General features: G+C 40.4%; 1 protein-coding gene across 5 annotated transcripts in view; it reads right to left on the bottom strand.

The window, feature by feature from the left end:
- Positions 1-6480: 6480 nt before the first annotated feature.
- The window catches only part of LOC117406847 (probable ribonuclease ZC3H12C), a 78069-nt gene continuing 60155 nt past the window's right edge, over positions 6481-24394 (bottom strand). For all 5 annotated transcript variants that reach the window (XM_059028780.1, XM_059028781.1, XM_059028782.1 and 2 more), the window contains 4 exons: positions 24032-24171; positions 22774-23008; positions 15905-16011; positions 6481-15448 (listed from right to left, as the gene is read on the bottom strand). In XM_059028780.1, the coding sequence (XP_058884763.1) occupies positions 14049-15448; positions 15905-16011; positions 22774-23008; positions 24032-24171 (1882 nt within the window). In that variant the 3' untranslated portion in view covers positions 6481-14048. The remainder of the gene's footprint in view (positions 15449-15904; positions 16012-22773; positions 23009-24031; positions 24172-24394) is intronic.

The following is a 24394-nucleotide window of genomic DNA, read 5'->3' on the forward strand; positions in this document are numbered from 1 at the left end:
GTGTTTGGAGAGTATTGTACTTCTTGTTAACTAGCAAAGTGTATGACATGATTTAAGTTGCACTGCTATTCAACTTTGGGTTTTCCCTGATTTGCATTTTGCATTTTGCATTTTTTTGGTCTACATTAACTCATGGAAACCCATTGTAAGTAATATACTTTTATTAAGAGGGTTTGAACTTTTTTCTTTAAACAAATGGTTTCAAGGATCAGCAGCACATACAGAAATGTTTTCTCCCAAATGGCCCCAACACCTGACAAATTAGCTATGTTACATGAATGCTGCTATTAGGTGCTTAGGTTATTCCGAAGTCCGCTCACTTGTACATTCCACAGCATTGGACTCAGCTATTATCACCTAATAACAATTTTAAAACATTTTAATTTGAATAAATATGGTCCCTAATGGAATTGCTTTCAGCCACAATCTTTTTTCTGATCAGTCATGCATTATAGTTTTGAGTGCTACTATGCAAGTAATTTGTCAGTAACTTCAAACACTTGCAGCTGTTCATCTGGAGCTAAGAAGAGGTTATTGGAGATGTACTTTTACATATTTAGCCTGACATCAATTGAACAGATGATCCTATTTCCTTAATCAACTTCCAACTTTTTCTCAATATTTAAAATAAAAACACAATTCCACATTGAACATGACTAATGTTTTCAAATAAAGTAGGCATAGTATTATTCTGGTTTTAGGAATGTTTAAAGAATGGTTGAAACTTTATTCTTGGTGTAATCTGCTGACCCTTATATATAAATTTGTAATGCAAAGGGAATCTGACGTGTGTTTTGTAATATTATTAAGTAGCATCTCACAGTTGCAAGATGGGTTCAGACACAAGGGGCAAGACAGCAAATCTGATAGACTGATTGAGAGTTCATAATAAGCACTCAATTGGGAAGTGCTGTATCCAAGACTCAGCAAATTACTAATACAGTAAACTCGTGTATCCACCTGTCACATATCAGCCCTAACCGTTTATCCACCATGTTCAAGCTCTTCAGCAACATCACCCACGTGTACAGCCCTAATTCAAAATGGCTACAGTGAAGATAAAGCGAGATGCATTTACAATTAAAATATTTTTTCTTTCCGCAAACCTATGCGTTTTGCTACTGTGTAAATTACCCGACACCAATGTAAGTGTGGCAGGCCAGGAGCCCTGCGCATGAGGAGGGTTTTTTGTGTCAATGTATATGTAAATATTGTGTATTTATTGTAATTAATGAAGTACCTGACGCTCCTGGGAGAGCCTGCCTGCTATGTGTGATTACCAGGTGTGGAATCTAATCAGCAGATAGGTGTATTCCAGCAGGGCGTTGGGTATAAAACGGTTCCATTTATTCACCTCGGCTGCTGCAAAACCAGAGCCAACTGGCCTAAAGAAGCTGAATTTTGCCTGCGGTGGGATATCGAAGAGTCTGTTTATTATTGAACAGAGCAGATTAGATCAGACATTGTAGATCCCACCATCTTCAACGTCCATCTCGATCTCCTGCCTGTCACTTGGCAGCGAATGAATGCACCCACACGGCAGACAGCTACCCTGTCATTAATACCCTGTATCTTTCTAAACAAGGGATTTAGGGGAGCTCCCTAATAAAAGCTGAATCTCAAAACAATAATTGTGTGACTAGAGTAATTGTTACAGTAGTGTAGAATGGTATTTAAAACAGGATTCATTTATCCAACTTTTGTCTGCCCTTATTATGGTCCCACCACAGTCGGATACGCGAAGGAACTTTCTCAAAAGTGAATTCCCCCAACTTTTTGTGATAGTATAGCAGATCAAAAAAATGAAGGTATTGTGCATTTTGTGATAAAAGCATGACATTTTCCACAATGTTTGTACATACCCTAAAGTTTATTTTCAGATGTGGAGCCATCTTGGATTTGACCTCTGACAACCATGAGAGGTCAATGATCTCGGACAACGATTTTAGCACCATGTGTCATCGTAACATGATCATAAATCCCCAAATTTCTGTATTTCTGTGTCCTGCAAACTTCTACAGGGCATTTTTCATGTAACTTGCCGATAACATGTTCCTTGACAGTTTTAAAACAAAACAAGTTTAAGAGAATAAAGTAAGCTTAGTTGAAATGTTTCTGTTTTAATCCTTTTTTCATATTCACTCTCATTTGCATTTTTATTGCTGTCCCTGATTTTGTTAACTAAAATGTCCTCACCCACATTATGCATCATTTTTATATAATCAATGTTGTTTAAATACATGTTTTTCTTATGGGGGTGAAAGGTCATCTTGTCTTTGAGGAACAGCAACATGTGTTGAGGTAAGACACCTCCCACTTTTTTTTATAAAATTGTCATGTTTTACATTAAATCTCTGTTTAGGGACTTTTTATACATCTTCACCAACAAGAATAGAAATTAGGTGGAAAACTTTTTTTTTTTTTTTTTACAATGCAATCAAAAAATAAAGTAACATTTCCTGTCTTGACATTGTTGTCAACGGCAAATGTTAATGGCCACCACCCACTGAAAATATTAGTTTGGGCTTCTTTTTTCTTCACTGACATTTTACAGTTGTTGTTTTCTTGTGGTGGGGTGTCTGCCCATTGGTATATAAATGTGTTATTATTATTATTATTATTGTTGTTGTTTTAGATATTATTGTGTGTGATGGATGGAAAAACCTGTCCACCATTATTTTTCTGTCCTTGTGAGATGGCTTGTCAATTATTCCATCAACCTTCTGGCTACGGGTATGTAAGGAGTGCTTCGGCCTCATTAAAGGAAGGAGACTCATAATGCTGTTATGATATGCTTGTATGTTGCAGGTGAATCTCCTTTGCATGTTCAGCACCTCAGCACTCCTGCAGACGAAACTATTGGTACACTAACTTGTTTTCTTTGGTGTTGGTTCCATCTCCTCTCCTATCACCATGGCAAACACCACATCCTGCTAGACCCTACCACACCTACAACCAAGCACCCCAAGCCATCTGGCACTACTAATTAGTAGCTCTGTGTTCTGTCAAAAGGAGACTGGGGAAGATTTATAGTGTCCAGCTAAATCAACCAAGGCACCCATTGGCAGTTTCAGGAACTTGGGCACAGGCCAATGGACATTGACACTGAAAGACTCAATGATGACACACCTCGCTGGCTGGCATAAAACATGCTGCTTGAAATTTAACCAAACAAATCTTAAATGACTGAGGAAATCCACAGAATGGAAGGCTGTTACTTTATCAGCTGTGCACACACGTTCAAGCCATAGCAAAGTTTACCTCACAGAGCCCATATGCTTCCTTTGCGATGAGCCAGCTGGCTTTGTAGGCGTCCACCAAGCTTCCACCTATGACATTGATTCAAGGGTTCGGAGGTGTGCAATGGAACTACAAGACACTGCTCTGCTGGCCAAGCTTGCACCTGGGGACATGATTGCCCTTGAGGCTAAGTACCACCTGAAATGCCTTGTGAAACTCAACAATAGAGTAAGCGCTGCTGACAGCACAGGTGCTGATGAGGATCCCAATGCTAATCTCCATGGCATTGCATTCACAGAGTTGGTGGCCTACATGGAAGAATGTGTTTCCCCAGTCTTCCAGCTAGCTGATCTGGCACACATTACAAGGTCTGTCTTGAACAGCTGGGTGCTGTTGTTGAGGGCCAAATTCACACGAGACTGAAAAACAGATTACTATCTGTGTTTCCTAATATAAGGGCACATTCACAGGGGAGAGGTGTACTTCTCACATTTGATGACAACATTGGTGGTGCTCTTAGGAAAGCCTGTGCATTTGGCACAAACAGCACAAGTCGTGCGCAGAGAAATGTTTGACAGAAAGTTCTAATTTGATAGGTCATTCAAGCAAGGGTCCCAGCAAGATGCTGTACCACCATCGCTGTTGGCGCTTGTGAACATGATACAGAAGGGTCCAAACATAAAGAATCAAACTCAGGTTGTCAACACAACCACCACAACGGCAGCTCTCTCCATATCTCAGCTCCTGGTGTTCAACAGTGTGAAACATGCACGAACTGCGGATTCCACTGGTACAGTTTGTCACAACTGTGACCGCAAAACACCACTTCCACTGTACATTGCCCTGAAGATCCATGCTGTCACACACAAGAGAAACCTCATTGACACACTTTACAGCCTGAGGATGTCCACGAAAAATGCATCAAGGACTCTTCACGACAGCAGCAGTTAACAACATTGACTACAATCCTAGTTCAATGCAAATGTGTCAAGGCCACCCTCAAGTGCACTGCCCTTATCTCCTGTTCTGGAGAATGCTTGCACTAAGCTGGGACTCAGATCATTACTCAGATCTCCCAGTTCTTCAGATCTCTGCATCTAATAAGTATCTGTGTGACATCCGATGTACATGTAGACATCAACTTTCTAATAAACTGGTTTATTATATTTGTGGCATTCATTACAACTTCTCAATTGGACAGCACATTTGAGCCCTGATTGCGGTCATTGACCTCTTACGGTCACCATAGGTCAAATCTCCAGTGATTTCACATACGAAAAGTGTTGCAGGCCACAGAAATGCACATGAAACTGTAATTTAGGGATTTATGATCATGTTACTAAGACACATGGTGCTGAAATAGCAAATAATCGTTATCTCACGGTCGTCCATGTCTCCACATCTGAAAATAAACCATAGGGTATGTAGACACACTGTAGAATATGTAATGTTTTTATCAGAAACTGCGTAAAACTTCAGCATATGAGCTGTACTATGAGAATAGTGTCTGCCCTTGCTATATTTGACCAATATATCTTTTTCTGCCCCACCTAAGATTTAACCCTGGCTCCAGTATGTTAAGTGATATGGTGACAGCTTGGTCAGGTGCCACACCTTTAAGCCAAGTGAGGACACTTTCCCACCTCTTTCTCCTTAGCTGGCCCTCTTTCACACACTATTGTACTCTTTTTCACACCAGCCTATTAAATACCTTATTCCTGACAATCTACTTCTCACTTCATTTTCCTTCTTCTGTTTTGTGGGTAAGAAAGCCCCAGCAACACTACTGATCCAGCACCTAATTAGGCCTCCCCATTTGACACAAAGTTTTATATATCATTTTCATTCCAGGAGTGGCTTTCATGAACACAGCACCAGAAGGCCAAAAAATATTTGTCTGAGAAAGGGTTGAGCAATCATAGTGAGGTTAGAAGGTCACTTTGCACTGATGTTGTGAAAGGATTGCAAGGATGCCATTCCAATGCTTAATTCTTTTCCTAAAAATGAACAGGGTCCATATTACACATTTAGTGTTATCATACCTATACTACAGGACTTATAGTATCCTTTTTTTCTTCGTTTGGAAACTGCTTGGCTGTTCACACTGTAACAGCTGTATTTTGTCAATCTGGGTTGTTTCTGCCCCACTAAACCCTAGCTCAATATGTTTAGTGATATGGTAGCAGCTTGGTTAAGGGCCATTGCCCCAAAGAATTTTTTTTTTGGTGTGTGTGTGAGATAGACCATTATTTCTATGTGTTTGGTTGACTATCCAGTTAATTAAGTATAATACTATGAGATGGTATGTTGTGGGATTCACATTGCACATGGGTCTGTGATGAGTAATACCATCCACTCATTAATTAAGATATTTGTTACTGGTCTTTCTGTTCAGCCTTCTGTGATATCTTGTAACAATTGTAAGTCACCCTGGATAAGGGCGGCTGCTAATAAATAAACAAATAATAATAATAATAATAATGCAATATTAGTATTTTCCTTTAAAAGCCCATACAGAATGTTTTGTCTACCACATTACCTCTACACCACCACACGTTGTGGGTGATGAGTATGGTACAAAGCTCATTGATCTGGCCTGTTCTTTTTATGATGGCACTAACAAAACAATAAAAAAAAGCATGGAATGAAGCTTGTATGGGCATTCCCTTGCACAACTTTTTGAACATGTTATAGAGAGTGTTATAATTTTGCTTAGGCTATTCTTTAGAACCACTTGCCAGATTCATTGGAAATATGCTTGGTTACAAGAAGATTCGTTGGAAATGTGCTTGGTTACAAGAAAATGATTGCTTAACATTATGTATGTGTTGGTCATGATTACCTACATTTTGCAATTATGGCAACTGGCTGAGATACTGTATCTTGGGAATAACTTTTTGATTACTGTAAACTATTTGGGTATTATGCAATGCTCTTTATATGCTGTGGATGTAGGTCTCAGTGACCTACATTTATACTGTACTGACATGTGTTTATTTATATTCACAAACGGGATCATGCATGCAAGTTACTGAACATCCAGTAATAAAGCAAATGGCAGCTTCTGTTGGTCTAGCACAGATTAATTTGAAAAGCAGGTAACATGACCTTCTACTGAATTACATGTCTGCGTGGAATAATCTAATCAGCATTTAATAAATACAATGCAAATCATGTAACATTTATTTTGAAAGGACAGACATGTTCAAACTCACCAGAAATTGTTTTTCACACACAAAAAACGACAAACATCATTTTTATTTTTTTATTTTAAATGCAACAGCCATACCACAGCAGTAAATAATCACACCATTTAAAATGCATAGGTCTTTACCTGTAAGCACACAATTTACATGTTGCTTTTGTAAATATTATGATTTAAACACACAGTCTTAAGATACTTTTAAGATGCTTTTCTTTGATAAAAGCATAACTAAAACAAAGTCTTTCAAACAGTATTTTAAAAAATAAAAGCGGGAATAGTATTTATAAAACAAGAAACTAATTGCTTGATTTTTATTCCTCCCTAAAATGTTGCCTTTACTGTAGAGTAACATTGAGTAATACACAGTAAAGGAAAACAAAAAAAGGGCCCAAACATTTCTGGAAATGGACAGGATGTGTTCATTTGGTAAACCTGAGCCGTTTGGGTATCTGGAATTTCCCAGACAATTTCCTTCCTAAATGTCCATATAATGAATTACAATCTTACAAGTATGACTCATCTGAGCTAAATGCAAGAGCAGTGCAAGCAATTAATAGATCTTGAGAGACTGAAAATGTTTTTACTTTCACTTGAGGACAAAAAAGGTCTCCTCCATTACCTTTGCAGACCACGTTCTGTGATGCAATCTACCAGTGAGGCTTGGTGTCTGAGTCTGATATTACCTACAGGACTGGGCATGAAAGGAAGCAAGAGACCAGCTTCTTAAATTAAAATTATTTTAGGAATAAAGGATTCAGTTATGTTATTATTGTTACTAATAGCTGTTTAGAAGTGGCAGTTTTGCAGCTGTAAGTGGTGACACCATTTGGCTTCTAGTCATTGCTACTTTCATGCCCACCCACCAGTAAAATGGATTAGATTGTAATCTAGAAAGCATTGCATTACCCCATTTGTATTGCTCACTTGACACAAATGCTATGCACAGTAATTATACTGTACATATTTCAATAGAAATCTTTTTAAAAGATGCATAGCAAAAAAAAAAAAAAAAAAAAAGAATTTGAATGGATCGGTCTATGCACAGGGTTTGAATGAAACACACATCAGGGTATATTTTAATGATATAAAAACCACAGCAGACCTAAATACTAGTCTGTCAAATCTGTCAATCACTAAATAAGCACCAGATTTGTGGAAATATCTACTCAATAGGCTTTGTATCACAGCAATTCACACAGTGCACAGATGCAAAATGACTTCCATGTAATGCTACTCAATTTTATTAGTCCATTATTCAGGTGAACCTAGAAGCATAGTATTTCTTTCACATAAGTAGATTTCATTAGTAGTTATAAAAGTACCACACAGGAAAATCACTGCAGTACTAGCAAAGAGCATCGTAAAACTATAATTACAAGCTGATACAATTGAACCCATGTATGTTGTATATGATACATAATAAGTAGAAACAACCCAATAGCTCACTATGTGCTTGTAATACTGCACTTTGTGCATCACACCTACACGTTGATTTAGCAGATGCCTTTATCCAAGGCGACTTACAGAGACTAGGGTGTGTGAACTATGCATCAGCTGCAGAATCACTTACAATTACATCTCACCTGAAAGACAGAGCACAAGGAGGTTAATTGACTTGCTCAGGGTCACACAATGAGTCAGTGGCTGAGGTGGGATTTGAACTGTAGACCTCCTGGTTACAAGCCCTTTTCTTTAACCACTGGACCACACAGCCTCCTGTAAACGTGGCATGTTGTGTATTTTTTGTTGAGGTGGTGGTGTATCATTCTCTAACTACTTTTGGGCAGCAGTAGGATTTCAAATGAGCTGGTAAGGTTATGAATAGCAATGGAGTTATTTTGTTTAACATGTACAAGACCATGTGGATTCAGACTTTGTAAAAATTGCACAACAGTGCTACTGTAGTAGATTGCGTTATCAAATATGAATACATCTCTACATTGACATTTTTTTTTTAAAAGCATTCAATCCATAATGGATCATAAATCTCAAATGTTTTGATCTAAATTCATTTTGAATTAAATTCATTTTGACCCTTTAGTTTGTATCCTATAACAAAATGCCTTTAAAGGCTACCTGACAAAGAACCTATTCATTTCCATTTATCACAAACATTTGTTTTTCTTTAAAACACATAATGTATTGTTGTTGCACAAAAAGAAACACTGACCATAAATGTGTCTACAATGTAGTTTTAAAGCTGCAGTGTCCCACAATGAAATTCTATTTTAAACTAAAATATAATTTGCTGATTGAAAATGTTATTTAATAATGTAGCCTCCTTTATCAAAAAGGAGTCTTTTCAAGAATGCTCCTGTTACAAAATGTAGATAGGAACTTTGTTACAGCTCAAGCAATGTGTTATACTGCCATTTTATAGGAAGCACTGCTATTTCAACATGCTCTTTCATGAATGCATGTACATTTACCTACATTGGGAGACTACATCTTGACAAAGCAGTGTGTTTGTGTGTAAAGTTTGTTGTCAAATGTGCCTAAATAGCAGCAGATATGAAAAGCCAAACGCTAACACTAGTTTGTCACTTAATGTATCTAAATGAATTAGTATGAACTGAAGTCCTAATGAAGCTGAGATCTTTACATTCTCAAATGAGGACAGTTTAAAAATAGAAATAGTCTTTAACTATTAAGTTGGCTATATAAGGTGGCTATTTTCATGAAGTAGGCTACTATCCCAAATAATCTGCACTCTCAGATAAGAAATCAATTGCATTTTGCATTTTACAGCTGTGACACCATCAAAAGGCGCTTGGAAACTGTAGGAAACTCTGACAGGAAGAGGTCTGGCAGACCCAAAGCCACAACAGAATCAGAAGACAAGTTTCTGAGAGTCAACAGCTTGCGTGATAGGCGGCTCACAGGACAACAGCTTCAAGCACAGCTTAACACTGGTCGAAGTAAGCAAGTCTCAGTTTCAACTGTGAAGAGAAGACTTCGAGCTGCAGGTTTGACAGGTCGAGTGGCAGTAAGAAAGCCATTGCTAAGATGGCAAAATAAGAAAAAGAGGCTTGCCTGGGCCATGAAGCACTGCCAGTGGACTACTGAAGACTGGAAGAAGGTCTTATGGACCGATGAATCAAAATTTGAAATCTTCGGTTCATCACGCAGGGTTTTTGTACACCGTCGAGTAGGCGAAAGGATGGTTCCTCGGTGTGTGACACCAACTGTCAAACATGGAGGAGGAAGCGTGATGGTCTGGGGCTCTTTTGCTGGATCCAGAGTCGGCGACTTGCACAGAGTGAGTGGCACCCTGAACCAAAACTGCTACCACAGCATTTTGCAGCGCCATACAATACCCTCTGGCATACGCCTAGTTGGTCAGGGGTTCATCCTACAGCAAGATAATGACCCAAAACATACCTCCAGGCTATGTCAGAACTACCTTAGAAGAAAAGAACAAGACGGTAGGCTTCAAATCATGGAATTGCCAGCACAGTCTCCAGACTTAAACCCCATCAAGCTGGTTTGGGATGAACTGGACAGAGGGTGAAAGCAAAGCAACCTACAAGTGCAACACATTTGTGGGAACTTCTGCAACAGTGTTGGGAAAAACTTTCCAAACAATATTTGATTTCCATTGTAGAAAGAATGCCACGAGTGTGTTCGGCTGTTATATCTGCAAAAGGTGGCTACTTTGAGGAGTCAAAAATTTAGATTAAATTTTGTTAAACAAAACGATTCCATGATTTCTTTTTTATCTCCAGTACATTGAGACATTAAACTGCATAAATTTCAATAAAAACTGGAAAAATTGAGGTGTTCTAAAACTTTTGACCAGTAGTGTGTGTATATATAATGTATATAATGTATGTATAATCAACACAAACACAGTTTTTGTTTTGGTTCTGATCATCCAGATTCACCCTAAAACGTCCATGTGTAGCTGTGTGTGTGTGTATGTGTTTCTCCATCTAAGCCAGTCGCTTTTGAATTCATAAACCTCCACCTGTTAAATTGGTACAAGCTGAATGCCACCATAAGAGATGTTTGAAGGGCAGCAGTGTGGAGTAGTGGTTAGGGCTCTGGACTCTTGACCAGAGGGTCGTGATTTCAATCTCAGGTGGGGACACTGCTACTGTACCCTTGAGCAAGGTACTTTACCTAGATTGCTCCAGTAAAAACCCAACTGTATGAATGGGTAATTGTATGTAAAAATAATGTGATATCTGTATAATGTGAAATCTTGTAACAATTGTAAGTAGCCCTGGATAAGGGTGCCTGCTAACAAATAAATAATAATAATAATAATAATAATAATATCTCAGCTGGCTAGATGATTGTATGAGAGATACAGTATTGGGGATATACCTTCACTGATGGGATGTGGCATGGCGCATAAAAACAGATAGCGGACCAGTCGAGATTTTAATGGATATGAATGAATTTTCCAAAAAACATTATAAAATCAATGTTGATTATTTTTTTTATTATTATGGGGGATTTTAATTCACACATTTGGAATAGGTATAAAACATTTTTTTCACAAATATTTTTGTATTATAAACTGATGATGACATTGGAAAAGACATTTTGTGTAAATGTTTGCCTACCGATTTTATAAAAGTGTTATATTTGTATTAACTATGGTAATATATGGCTTAGATTGTTTCCCCCTGTTCACTATTCTATTCCCCTGTTAACAAAATCTGTGGAAAGAAAGATGATATGATTGAACACCGTGTGGAAGGGATTGCAGACCTGCAGATTTCTAAAGCCCAGCTGCAAGCTGCTATTTTTGCACACTCATTAAAGGCCAAACAAATCTGTACAAATTGTCATTTCATTCAACACTTTTCATAATTTAAAATGAGAATCAAACAAACTACAAAATTGAAAACGTTTATGGTACTTCAATTCAATGTAGTCTTACTGTGTTCCATAAACTTAAGAACACAAAAGGACTCTAATTAACAACAATAAAACAACCTCAGGGAGCAGTTAATTACTAAACAGAAAATCTGAGTAAACCTTACTGTAAAGTCATGCTGCAAGCGGAATATGTCCAAAACATTTAATAATAACAATAAAATAAATCATAAAAAAACCTGAATTCTAGTTTGCTGAACATGGTTCAGATTATTGGATGTGTCAATAAGCACAATGCCAGGTAGAAGCATTTACTGTATACCCAAAGCCTACGTGTGTTGACACACAGTGCCACACAAGTAGAAAGAAGGTTATCTTCGTTAGAAGGTGCTTGGACATTACTTCAGGCAGCATTTTACATTTCCTTGAGATTTCATGCGTGTCAGGTTGCCCAAAAACCAACCGAAACAATACAGACATTCTAAAATGTAGTTTTGAATTTCAAGAATATACACAGCAGTCAAAATAGTGAAGGATACTGTGGTTACAGCACCTCTCTGCACAGTCAGTGTATTGTACAAATGCTACTTGATATCATGACAGTTCACAGTCCCAACATTTCTTGACTAATGTACTATATACCCCCCCCTCCCCTCTTTTTCTTGTTGTATAACTGAAAACTCTGACCATTTAACTGAAAATAAACGATAAAATGTTGCCCAAAATATCTTTAATAACAGTTACATGTGTGTCTAACTACTGTACATATAAAAAAAAATCTGTCATTAATTTAAAAGATACAATTTGTATCAACAAGGAAAGGCGTTTTCTGGCTATCAAAGGTTACGGAAAACTGTACAGTGAGCTTGGTGAAAAGGGACATTTTCCACCTTTTCAGGTATGTTTTGGTGTGTGGGACATTTCCAAATAAAAAAAGAAAGGTAGTAGATTTAGATAATCACAAAAGTGCTTCAAACACCACTCTAGAATAGAATATGCTATTAATGCTGGTCTGTGTGTCTGCGTTAATGTAAACCAGACATACCTGTTGCTGGATATCCTGGATGCATCTTGTCATCTCCATAAATGGAGCTGGCAAAGACCCATCTCAGATGGAGAGTCAACAAACTAAACCAGCATGCCAAGAGATTAGCTGTTTTTATAAAATGTGTTAACTGAAGAATTAATTAAACGTGAACAAGAAACGTGAAAGAAGCTCAATGTAGTTGTCCAGCAAATGTTAGTTTAGTTCCTACCCCACCTTTAAAGTGGGAATGTCCCTTTAAAAGATGGCTATAGTGTAATATCCCAAACGATGAAAGGTTTAGAAGGCTAGAGTGATTAAAATTCTGTACAGTCCTTTTGTAGACACTGACCTGCAGACAATTATTTTGGTTATCACTGATCTAGCAAAACCATGAATTGAAATCATGTGCAAGTCAGGCTTGCTATAGAAAAGAATCAGCTGCAATAGCAGCTAGCAAAAACCCATTAATAACATGCCAGAAACATCCCTTACTAAAACTAAGGTACACAGACATTTTGGCTGTTCTACTACTAAATTTGTGGAAAGATTCACACCTCCTACTAACAAAACAGCTCTGTAACTAACTTTATAACTAACATGCATTAACTTACAGGAAAAAATATTAAATAAAAAATAAGTTATTCATTTCAGTAAATAAAATAGCATTATTTGTACACTACAGTGCATTATCAACAGCTACTTTGCATATCCTCGTGAAACATCCTTTTGTGATTGTAATGGTGTCTGCTCAAGTTAAAAAATAAAATCTCATAACGTGCACAACACTGTTATACCACAAAAAGTGAATAGAGAATAAGCACACAATCACGTAAAGGAAACTCTACCCTTTGGGAAAACAGAGGAATGTGTTCTCACTTTAGCTGGGATACTGAGAGCATGATTAGGACTGCACAAGCAGAAACAGGTCTTATAAAAACCTTCTAAATAAATAAGAAGTACAGTATATTATTGCAGCTACCTGATAAAACCCTGCTTACTGGGATGACTTTAGGATTCATGGAATACAGACGTGCATCAATGCAGCATCTCTTTAAAATAGCCCTCTAACACCCAGTCAAAAACACAATGAATAATACCAATCTCTTATTTAATCTTCTCGCCTTTACCCTGAAACAAACAGGTTGAGTTTCCTAGACTTATTGCCAACAGTTACCAAAACACTTCTTATACAATATAACAAACAATAGTGAAAAGTGCCATAAAAGAACAATACCTCCTCAACAAACCAAGTTACATTTTTGCTAATTTTGTGTTAAAAAAAGGAAAAATAAATGCATTTCATTTGCTTTGTTTTAGACACCAGAAAAGTACAATAAAAACCCTCTAAGTTTTAAGTGAAGCCTGTATAATATGGCTAATTAAGGAAGGAGTCCATTGCTGGGTGATTTTTTTTTCTCTACATTTCAGAAGATAATTGTGCTTCAAATACTGAATGGCCATGTTGGTGTAGGTAGCAAGCAATTTATTGAGCTGTTTGATTTAAATTTTGATTTTAAAAATCCAAACCGCTGCATTTTATATTCAACAGAAATGTGTGGTATTTCTGATAGAAGGGGGGGCAATCCCAAAATAATGATTTATACAGGTTTCAAAGTATGTTGCTGCTTGTAACATAACCACATTGCAGAGTTAAAAATAAAAATACAAAATGCTATTGTAGCAAACCTCCCTCAGCGTTAGTGCTGAAGAAATAAAATGAGGATCACGTTGTACCAGACACGTCCCCTTTCAGTAACCTTGTTGGGACTTTTCTGCCAGAATGGCAGCAGCCAGCTGCTGAGCATCCGTCATGTGAGGACTCCTATTCATTACCATCTGAACCACGTCGGGTGGGAAGATATTGCAAAGGTTTAGAAAGACCTTCTCCCGGAGATCCTGATACCTTGAAGGCTTTGGCGGCTCCTGCTGGGGCATGCTGCGTCCCCAGGGCATCCTCCAGGACTGATCCCGGTTCTCGGGCAAGCTTTGGAATGTGAACTGCTCGTAACAAGGCTGCGTGGGTTTACTGGGTAAAGAGTAGCCTTGGTGGTAGCCATAAGCATCCATCCCATAACTCAGGCCGTCCCAACTCCCAAAGTGCTCCTGGCCAGGATGGGGCTTCCTTTGCCGCAGTGAGGAGTTGTGGTAAAGTCGCGAGTCAGAATGGCTGTCAATCCGAGTCGAAACCAAGTCCCTGGTCTGGGAGTGCTGGTGATTCTGAGGTCCAGGGTAGTCGGTTGGGCAACTAGAGCGGGCCCCCACCACCGGGTGCTGCAGGTGAGAGGGGAGGTAGGGAATGGATGGCTTAAAATGAGATTTGGGCTCGTCATGACCAAAACTTTGAACCCGGGCTAAGGCATCATGATAGTTGTGACCAAAAGGCTGTGAATGAAGGCAATTGTGAGGAGGAGGAGGAGGAGGAGGAGGAGGGGGGTGGTGGTGGTGACACTTGAGGTTCTCCTCTAGCAGCGGGTCTGGGGAGCTCATGTAAGAGCGTTCGTTGTATCCAATGTAAGAGTCACTGCTGCTACAGCTCATGCTGCCTTCGCTGCTGCAGTCCGAGGCGACGGAGCTGATCCGGTAATCTGTGTCGACAGAAAAACGCCTATCTGGGCTCCTGGGCCCCGAGATGCTCAGGTTGGAGTATGCATTAGTCATGGAGTAATAGTTCATGTCAACTGGGGAGTCGCATTTGGGGTACTGCTCGTTGTATGCCATGGGCGTCCCGTGGTTTTTGGTCACAATCATAGGTGCTCTTTGAGAGGGATGAAGGGCGTTGCTTGTTGGGGCAGAGGGCTGAGGTTTCTGAGAATGAGGATGAGGGGAACTGCTTTTGGTAACTGGCGAGGGAACAGAGCGTGTCTCAGCTTTGATTTTGACGCTCAGCTTCTCTTCCAGCTCGTGGTAAGCTGGAGTCCTGATACTGGGGTCTGACTGTCTCTTTGGTGCTGTGCGCTTGATGTCAGAGCAGCTGTTGGATTTGGAGCTTGACGGCATGCTGTGACTCTTGACCAGCCCACCTTCGTTCACTCCTTTGACCGCTGTGTTTTTAGCTATGGCACGAAGCTCATCCGCTACAGAGCGCTGGGGCTGAGTACCTCTCTCTGGGTGATAAAATTTACACTTATGCCCGTAAGTGCACTTTTTTCCTGTTACATAAAAAATAAAAGGTAATTAAAACATCTATTCAATTTAAGAAACATCAAAGTAAATTCCCTTAGCCCTGTGCATCCAATCCTCCAATAGGTCTATTCATGCTGCTACAATCCTGGTTCCATGAATTATGTGGAAATACTAGTTACAGTATAGTACAGTACAAGTTTGGGCAAAATAATGCTTTACTTGCATCATTACTACTGTGTGTGTGTGTGTGTGTGTGTGTGTGTGTGTAACTATCACAAAACAAAATAACAGTTGAGACCAACTGCAGTGATTCATTTGGTTTAGGTTGTGCTGAGAACAGTGGATCTCATGTATGCCAGGTTGACAGGCAACTGTACCCCCTCCACCCTCTAAATAAATAAATAAAATTAAAAAAAAAAAAAAAAAAAGGCACCTGTTTTCTCATGTGAAATAAAATAATTAAAAGCCAGACACAAACTTACCATATGGGCAAGGTTGTTTTTTGTGTTCTGGTACAATGGGTCTTTTTCTCAGAAAGTTATCCAAGCTTGGGCCGTGGCGACCCAGTGGATCATCAGGTGGCATGAACCTGAAGATCAAGAAACAGGAACCTGGTTAAAACAATACTGCAGACAACAGCAGGGATATCAAGTTAACCCATCATGGGCTACTATCCTATTCAAAGGTAATCACATTGATGCTTATGTTAAGTTCCCTTGCTTTAAAAATTAACAACTTTAAAGGAAGGAAGATCAAGGTGGTGTGAAATTTCCTGGCACTAATAGCCCTGCTGACAGGTTATAAAAAAAAAAAACATAAGGCAAGTTCTTAAGTATTTATCAGACAGCTCTGCAACAATCTCCATCAGTGCCTTTTAAAAAGTTCCCCTATAAAGCATCACAAGATGCAATCGTGTTTTATCTTTTTTTTTAAGGCACCTCCAACATGAATGCACAGGAAAACAAACCTCATACATGTACATTGTTTTGTGTTCATCTCTCTATGTCTCATATCTCATAAACGCTTAGGATAACAATCTGCTTGAATCTCTGCAGTCTGGCTTCCGGCCGCATCACAGTACTGAAACGGCTCTGCTCCAGATTGTAAATGATCTCCTGCTTAATGCTGATGCTGCTGCTCCCTCTGTGCTTGTCCTCCTTGACCTAACTGCTGCTTTTGATACCATATATCATAGCATTCTTCTTGACCACCTTCAAAAGTATGCTGGGATACTCCTGGATGTCCTCTTCCCTATCTGGATGTTTTCTATGCTGGATGCAGTAGTGTCGCAAGCCCAGTCACTTGTGGTGTCCCTCAAGGATCTGTTCTTGGGCCTCTTCTCTTCAACATCTACATGCTTCCCGTGGGTCAATCATCTGCCAACATAGCCTCATGTTTCACTCCTATGCTGATGACACCCAGCTCTACTTGAAACTCGACCCTGGATTCCCTCTGCCATGGTCCGGCTCTCAGCTTGCATTCAAGACATCGAGGCCTGTGTCTGCCAATTTTCTTCAGCTGAACACTAGCAAATCTGAACTTCTAGTAGGATCTAAAACTCAACTTAAGAATCTCAATATAGCTATCCTGAACCTTGGAAACTGTCTGCTGCTGCCTTCCCCCACTGTACAAAGCCTTGGTATACTTCTTGACAGCAACCTCTGTTTTGATGCCCACATCTCCTCCGTGGTCAAATCTTCCTCCTACCAGCTTCAAAACATCTCCAAAGTCCGTCCCTACCTTTCTCTCCCGGATGCGGAGATACTCTGTCATGCATTTGTCTCCTCTCGACTCGACTACTGCACCTCTCTCTATGGTGGTCTTCCGGCACGCGCCATCAACCGACTGCAGTTAGTTCAGAATGCCGCCACCAGGATCCTTACCAGATGTACGAAACGTGAACACATCACCCCCAGTCTTGCCCAGCTGCACTGGCTGCCTGTAAAGTTCAGGATTAAAAGTGCACCACACTTGGAGAACGCTTGTTTAGCTTCATGGTTCCGACTCTCAGGAACTCTCTCCCAGCTTTAGTGCTCGCTTTAAATCAACTCTCAAGACCCACTTGTTCTCTCTATCTTTCCATGCTCTTTAAGCCTGATATCTGTTATTAGCTGTTGTGTCTTTGCTACTTCTAACTTTTTTTTTTTCAACTGTATCTTATACTCTTGTTGTATAAGATATAATCTTATACAACATATGCATCCACAATGTTTTAGAATTTTCACATCCTAGCCTTGTATTTAATGTATTAAGCTTTTTTTCTTTTTAACTGTACTTAATGTATTATGCATTGCTTTTTTGTAAAGTGCTTTGTGATGGTGGTCCACTATGAAAGGCGCTATATAAAATAAATATTAACTGATTGATAGTTTTTTGTTGTTTTTCGGTAAAGCAACTGTCTCAAAAGTGGCCTGCTCCAGAGAGTGGCTTTGTGATGGCTTTGGTCTGTTTTTTTATCAACTCTGAACGCATCTATCCCTAAGTCAGCTAACGCAGAGGCACATTGTGAGCAACACCCCCAGTATCACACGTTTGGAAGCACAACTAGAAGCTGTAATGCACAGGTATTTTCTGGCAAACTCAGAAACCAAGGGTAAATTTCCTGAATTTTTCTTCCACCAAGCTAGAGGATCTTCTTCAGCATCTATGTCTTCCATTCAGCCATGGAGTACAAACTTGCTTTCCAGGCTTCCTCCTGTAGAGAGTGTTGTAGCTGTGCCTGCTAATGTGCTAATGCAGTTGTCTCACCTTTTTTTCTGCGATGGTGGATAGCAGCCTTTGCAAGTCAAGTTTTTTTCTCTTGTTCTCTGGATCATCTCTATTTTCATCAGGCTTGTCTGTCTCCATAGGTTGATTTGAGTCACTCGTGTGATTTTCAACCTGCTGCAAAAGCTCTTCTTTGAGTTATCCTCTTCTTGATTTGACAAAAAAGTATCCTTAAAACGTGGGTCAAGATAAGTTGCAAGATTGAGAATGTTTTGTAAGTCCTTCCAGTCCTCATACCTCAGTTGTAAATCATTAGTTATTTTTTCCTTAATTTCAATGGCCAGGTTGCTGTCTGTATCAAGAGCGTTAGATATGAGAAAATCTTGCATGTTAAAGGAAGAATAGAAGAAACAGTGGAATGTTTCTCACCACTTAATGCATCAGTGAAGTCACTTAGTGGACCAAGAGCATCCTTCATGGTTTCCAGAATACTAATGTCAGTGTCCTTGGGCATAAGATGCCACTTCTTTCTGTCATCTGCAAGAACACTACAGACAACTTGTTGCTGTTCTGAGAAATGCTGCGCCACATCATAAATTGAACTCCAGCATGTAGGCTCGTCATGCTCGTTTGTGCAGTGGTAGACCTGGGACTGTTTGTTTTTTCACCAACTGCCTAGTGATCTTGGAAGACCTTGTGAATGCTGTGACTATTTTGCACAGTCTTGATAAAGTTGTGGACTCTCTATCAATGTGAATTGCTTTGTTGATTGCCAGATCTAAATTATGTCCAAAGCATCGAATCCAAGAGTTAGATGCATAAAATGTTTTTAAGAGCATCCTTCAGGTCCTCAGCAGTATGATATGCGTTTATCCCAGCACAACCTATGCACCAGGTTTGCATTTCCCTCTCCAATCTGGCTTCAGCTCTGCTCACTCCACTGAAACCGCCCTCCTGTCTGTCACCAACTCACTTAAGTGTGCCCGAGCTGCCTCTCTCTCCTCTGTCCTAATTCTCCTCGACCTCTCTGCTGCCTTTGACACTGTTGATCACTCTATTCTACTATCATCTCTCGCTGACCTGGGGATCTCTGGCACTGCTCTGGCCTGGTTCTCCTCCTACCTCTCCAACCGCACTTACCAGGTAACCTGGCGTGGAGCAACCTCCACACCTCGTCCTCTCTCAACAGGAGTCCCCCAAGGGTCAGTCTTGGGTCCTCTCCTGTTCTCTCTCTACACCTGCTCCCTGGGCCCCCTCATCGCATCCTATGGTTTCTCATACCATTTCTATGCTGATGATGCTCAGATTTTCCTCTCCTTCCCCACCTCTGACTCCACCATCTCCTCCCGTATCTCTACCTGTCTGTCTGCTATTTCCTCCTGGATGCACTCGCATCACCTCAAACTCAACCTCTCTAAATCTGACCTCCTTTTCTTTCCCTCCTCCTCCCCCTCCTCTGATCTCTCTATCTCTGTTCCTCTGGAATCTACCACACTCCCTCCCTCTTCCTCTGCTAAGAACCTCGGAGTCACCCTGGACCCCTGCCTCTCTTATTCCCAGCACATCTCCACTCTGGCACGCACTTGCCGATTCTTCCTGAGCAACATCCGAAGAATCCGACCCTTCCTCACCAACTACGCCACCCAGCTCCTGGTCCAGGCCTTGGTACTCTCCCACCTAGACTACTGCAACTCCCTCCTGGCTGGCCTCCCTGCGTCCGCCACCCGTCCGCTCCAGCTCATCCAGAACTCCGCTGCCCGCCTGGTGTTCTCTCTGCCTCGCTTCTCCCACGCAACTCCACTACTCCGCTCACTCCACTGGCTCCTGATCACCGCTCGCATCCAGTTCAAGACTCTTGTACTAGCCTACAGATGCCTGACCAGACTGCACCCAGCTACCTCCAGACCCTCATCTCTCCCTACACCCCCACTCGACCTCTCCGCTCCGCCTGCACTAGAAGACTAGCTCTACCTCCTCTACGCTCCCCTGCCTCCAGAGCCCGCTCCTCCTCCACCCTCGCTCCATAGTGGTGGAATGACCTTCCTACAGATGTCAGGACCGCCCAGTCCCTGACCACATTCCGGCGCCTCCTTAAGACTCACCTCTTCAGACAGCACCTGCAGAACTCCTCTGTTTTTCCCCTGGGACACTATCACCCTTCCTTAAATGCGCTTTATTTGCTCTTATCTGCCCCCTATTTTACTGCATTTAATCCTGTACTTCAGAGTACTGTAATCTGCCAAGTGTTTAATCTGTAGTATTTTGTAGTTAATCATATCCTGATGTAACTATCACTGTCACTGTTATCTGCTGTATTATTGAATTGTATTTTGTCACACTTGTACTTGCTTGAACAAAAGTCATTGTATTTATATTGCTCTTATTGTATTATTACTTGTACTGTAACACTTGAAATGTATTTGCTTACGATTGTAAGTCGCCCTGGATAAGGGCGTCTGCTAAGAAATAAATAATAATAATAATAATTTCCCAGCTCTCTCAAATGAACTGGACAGTTATTGACATATAGGCACCTGTGGCTCTGCTTGTCCAGAGGTCAGTAGTGCATGAGTAAAAAGGTATTCCCAATAACTGTGCACATACTGCTTCCTTCCTTTGTTTCATCATAAAGTATTGGAAGCTCATACTTGCAGTTGAGTTTGGCCAGTAGGTTTCTGAATCCATTCTTTTCAACGGTGTGCACAGGCACCTGACCCATGCAGATAAACTCAGCCACTGCTTTGTGTAAGATTTGTGCTTCCTGTGACCTGGAATCATACTTCTGCTGTCTGTCAAATGCAGCTGGAAGGTTTCCCTGCTTTTGCGTGGAAGATGCAGTTTTAGATGACTGACTTCTGTTTTAAAAAGTAAAGATGATAAACTAAGCTCAGTTTTCTGTGATGGTAATAAAATCTAATACTCAGAATTTTATGGGCTAGAATTACTACTGTAAGCTGCTGCATTAGTACAAAGTTTGCACGTACCAAATAGTGTCTGAACTACACATGCACAACGGGCTCCCGTGTGGTGCATCCAGTAAAGGCGCACCGCATGGAGTGCAGGATGCTCCCTATAGTCTGGATGTCACTGCGTGGAGTGCAGGATGCACCCTATAGTCTGGATTACACCGAGGGGAGTGCAGGATGCGCTCCATAGTCTGGACGTCACCAGTTCAAGTCCAGGCTATTCCTTTGCCGACCGAGGACAGGAGCTCCCAGGGGGCGGGGCTCAATTGGCCGAGCGCTGCCTGAGGGAGGGAGGGCTAGGGTGTCCTTGGCTCGTCGCGCACCAGCGACCTCTGTGGTCTGGCTGGGCGCCTGCGGGGTTGCCTGTAAACTGCCCAGGGCTGCGTTGTCCTCCAATGCTGTAGCTCTGAGTGGCTGCATGGTGAGTCTGCAGTGTATAAGAAGCGGGAGGCTGACGGCACACATGCTTTGGAGGGCAGAGTGTGTTTGTCTTCGCCCCTCCCGAGTCAGCGCGGGAGTGGTAGCGGTAGGCTGAGCCTAAAAATAATTGGACATTACTAAATTGTAATGTCCAACTATAGGTTATAACTGTAAATTCTAAGCAAACAAAACATTTGTAACATGCCAGGGGTTAGTTGTTGTACATAGGAATTGTTCTGGTGGTGGTGGCGGTGTTGTTGTTGTTGTTGTTGTTGTTGTTGTTGTACTGGGGGGACTATTACCTTGTGCTGTGTTGGCTCTGTGTGAGAGAGAGTATGTGTGGGAATTGCTGTGTTGTGTGTGTTTGATCAGGTTGTGCTTTCCCACCTGGGGAGGAATAAAAATGGGGACCGTGAGTCTGTGTGTGGTTGCTGTGTGAGAGAAGGGCTGAGGTGTGTCTGTTGCGTAAGCCCAATAGTGTATTGAAGCCAAGCCATGCTGTTTATGTTGCTCTGTTGTTGTCTGAGCCTGTTCAAAAGTCTGGGCAGAAATACAGTTTGCCTCCCGAAATTACGTGTTATTCCCAGAACCCGCAACCACTACAATATATATGAGTTGTATCATCTAACAAGCATTATATTTAAAAAAATATATAATAATTAAAAAAAAAAACACTAAAATCACTGGTAATAATCCTTTGTTAGTATATTTAAATAAAGACCAATATTTAATAATGTTACAAACCTGCCGTTTAACTTCTGCAAACAGGTCCGGATGTCGATCAGACAAATGTTTAAACAAATTTGACATATTGCCTAATTTTGCCAGAATTTCTTTTAAACATCTTCGGCATTTTGGCTTTCCATTGTCGATAGGGTGGCCATCTTCATTAGCCAAAAACCCGAAATAATCCCAAATGAAACTTGTTGCATTTTATTTTATTTATTTATTTATTTATTTTGCATTTTAACAAATTTTAACTAGCTGCAAGAAATAAATAACCATATGATGGGTAGTCATCAAAGAAGGGCCGTGTTTACTATGAAACAAAAAAGGATTTCATTAATTTGTAAACTCAGGAAATCGCAATGTGCGTCTGTATTCACTTTTCATCCTGTAAATAGTGAGGTGTCCATGCAAATATGACGCTTCAGGTTAATACAAGATCATCCTGTCGGACGAAATTAGATGTAAGGCTTATAGTATTTCCTTTTTCTACCCATTAAAAAAAAATATACATTGAAAAGATGGAAACTCACTTGTCATTGACAAAGGAATACATCAGCAATCGTTCATCAATAAACTTCTTCCATTCAGGCTTCTCATTGGCCAGATCCCTGTAGTTGTCATTGGATACAATGATGCCGTCCGACTCGTAGGCGAGTTTGACTATGAACCGGTCATCATAACAGACCACCCTCCTCCCCTGCACACGTCGGGAGGGGGTGAACACCAAGATCTTCTCCCTTTCCAGTTTCCGCAAGATTTCTTGGTCTATTTAAAAAACAAGAAAAAAAGTAAATTTTACACATCTACACATGACTGCTTCGGAGTCAACCCTGATTACAGGGCAGGCAGTAACGCAAGGCATAGGTCGTTAGCGCCCATAATCAGGTGCCAACAAGTGCAATCAAACTTGGCCCTGTGGAGGGATTTTGGTGCCATGTTTTGCCCAGATGTTTTACACCTGCGCTATCGCAAAGTGTCAGGTAAAATTGGGGAGTGGTCTCATTATCATTTTCACCTGAGCAATTTTAAAGAGAGGTTTATTATGTGCAGACATTCTGACAAATCAGACATTAAAATCTAACTGCATTAACACAAAAAATGACAATTATCTGGTGTTTTATCCTACATTTTCACAGGCAAGTCTGCAATACAACTTTGGATATGTCCCCTCCCTGTATCTGCAGGCTAGTAGCCGTGTACTGTATGTACATACATACGAGAGACTGTGTGTGACGACCCGGCTTGATAAACTTAGTGCTGCTTTGCAAATGACCGCTTTCAATCAAACAAAAACAGTTTTTTAAAATGATATAAAACTCATAGGCCATACCTGTGTGAAATTATAAGCACATATCCAATTCGTGTCGGATTTGAGAGTTAGGGTTTATTATGTTCCATATTGTAGATGCAGTTTCTGCACTGTACCCAATATAAGCCACCCATGCTTATTTTATTATTATCGAAAAATAACAGAAAACGCATATGCAGTAATAAGTATTCCACATTAAAAAGGGAAGTTAGTTTTTCTTGATTTGCTAATCCTTGCTGTCTCCCACTTTCGATTAATTTACCAGCACTAACATAATCTCGCCAGTGGCCAGCCTCTGCTCTGTGCAGGATGTTCTTGAGTTTGCACATCACATTGACTTCCATTTTTTAGCATTTGTCAAAATTGGGCCCTTAGACTTTTTCATGGGGTGTCAACATCATATTCTTACAAACAGTTGTACATGGTGAACATATGTTAAGGCTGTCTACTATGGACATGAACAGTTAATGAAAGAGTACCTGTTATAAGGGCATCTGGTCTCGACTGTTCTTTTCTCCAGGCGGGCACAAACACTGTGATGTCTTTATGGCCACGGTCCAAAAACCAGTCCACTGCCAGTTTAATTCCATGACAGGAAAACACTTCCTTGTTGCCATGGCTGAAACATCAATAATAGAACATCTCAGAAAACTTGCACTAGAATTTGAATGGATTTCAAGGCCAGTCTATTTGTAAATCTTATTTACATGGATAATAGAATGGTGTGATTAAAGCACAGTGGAATCCAGAAATTAGAATCACCAGAAGGGACTGAATTAAATGGTGATAATAGCGCTGGATCGTTCAGATTAAAAGGGGCTAACATTTAATGCGTTAACACT

Source organism: Acipenser ruthenus, chromosome 8 (genome assembly GCF_902713425.1).
Source record: "Acipenser ruthenus chromosome 8, fAciRut3.2 maternal haplotype, whole genome shotgun sequence".
Lineage (NCBI taxonomy): Eukaryota > Metazoa > Chordata > Actinopteri > Acipenseriformes > Acipenseridae > Acipenser > Acipenser ruthenus.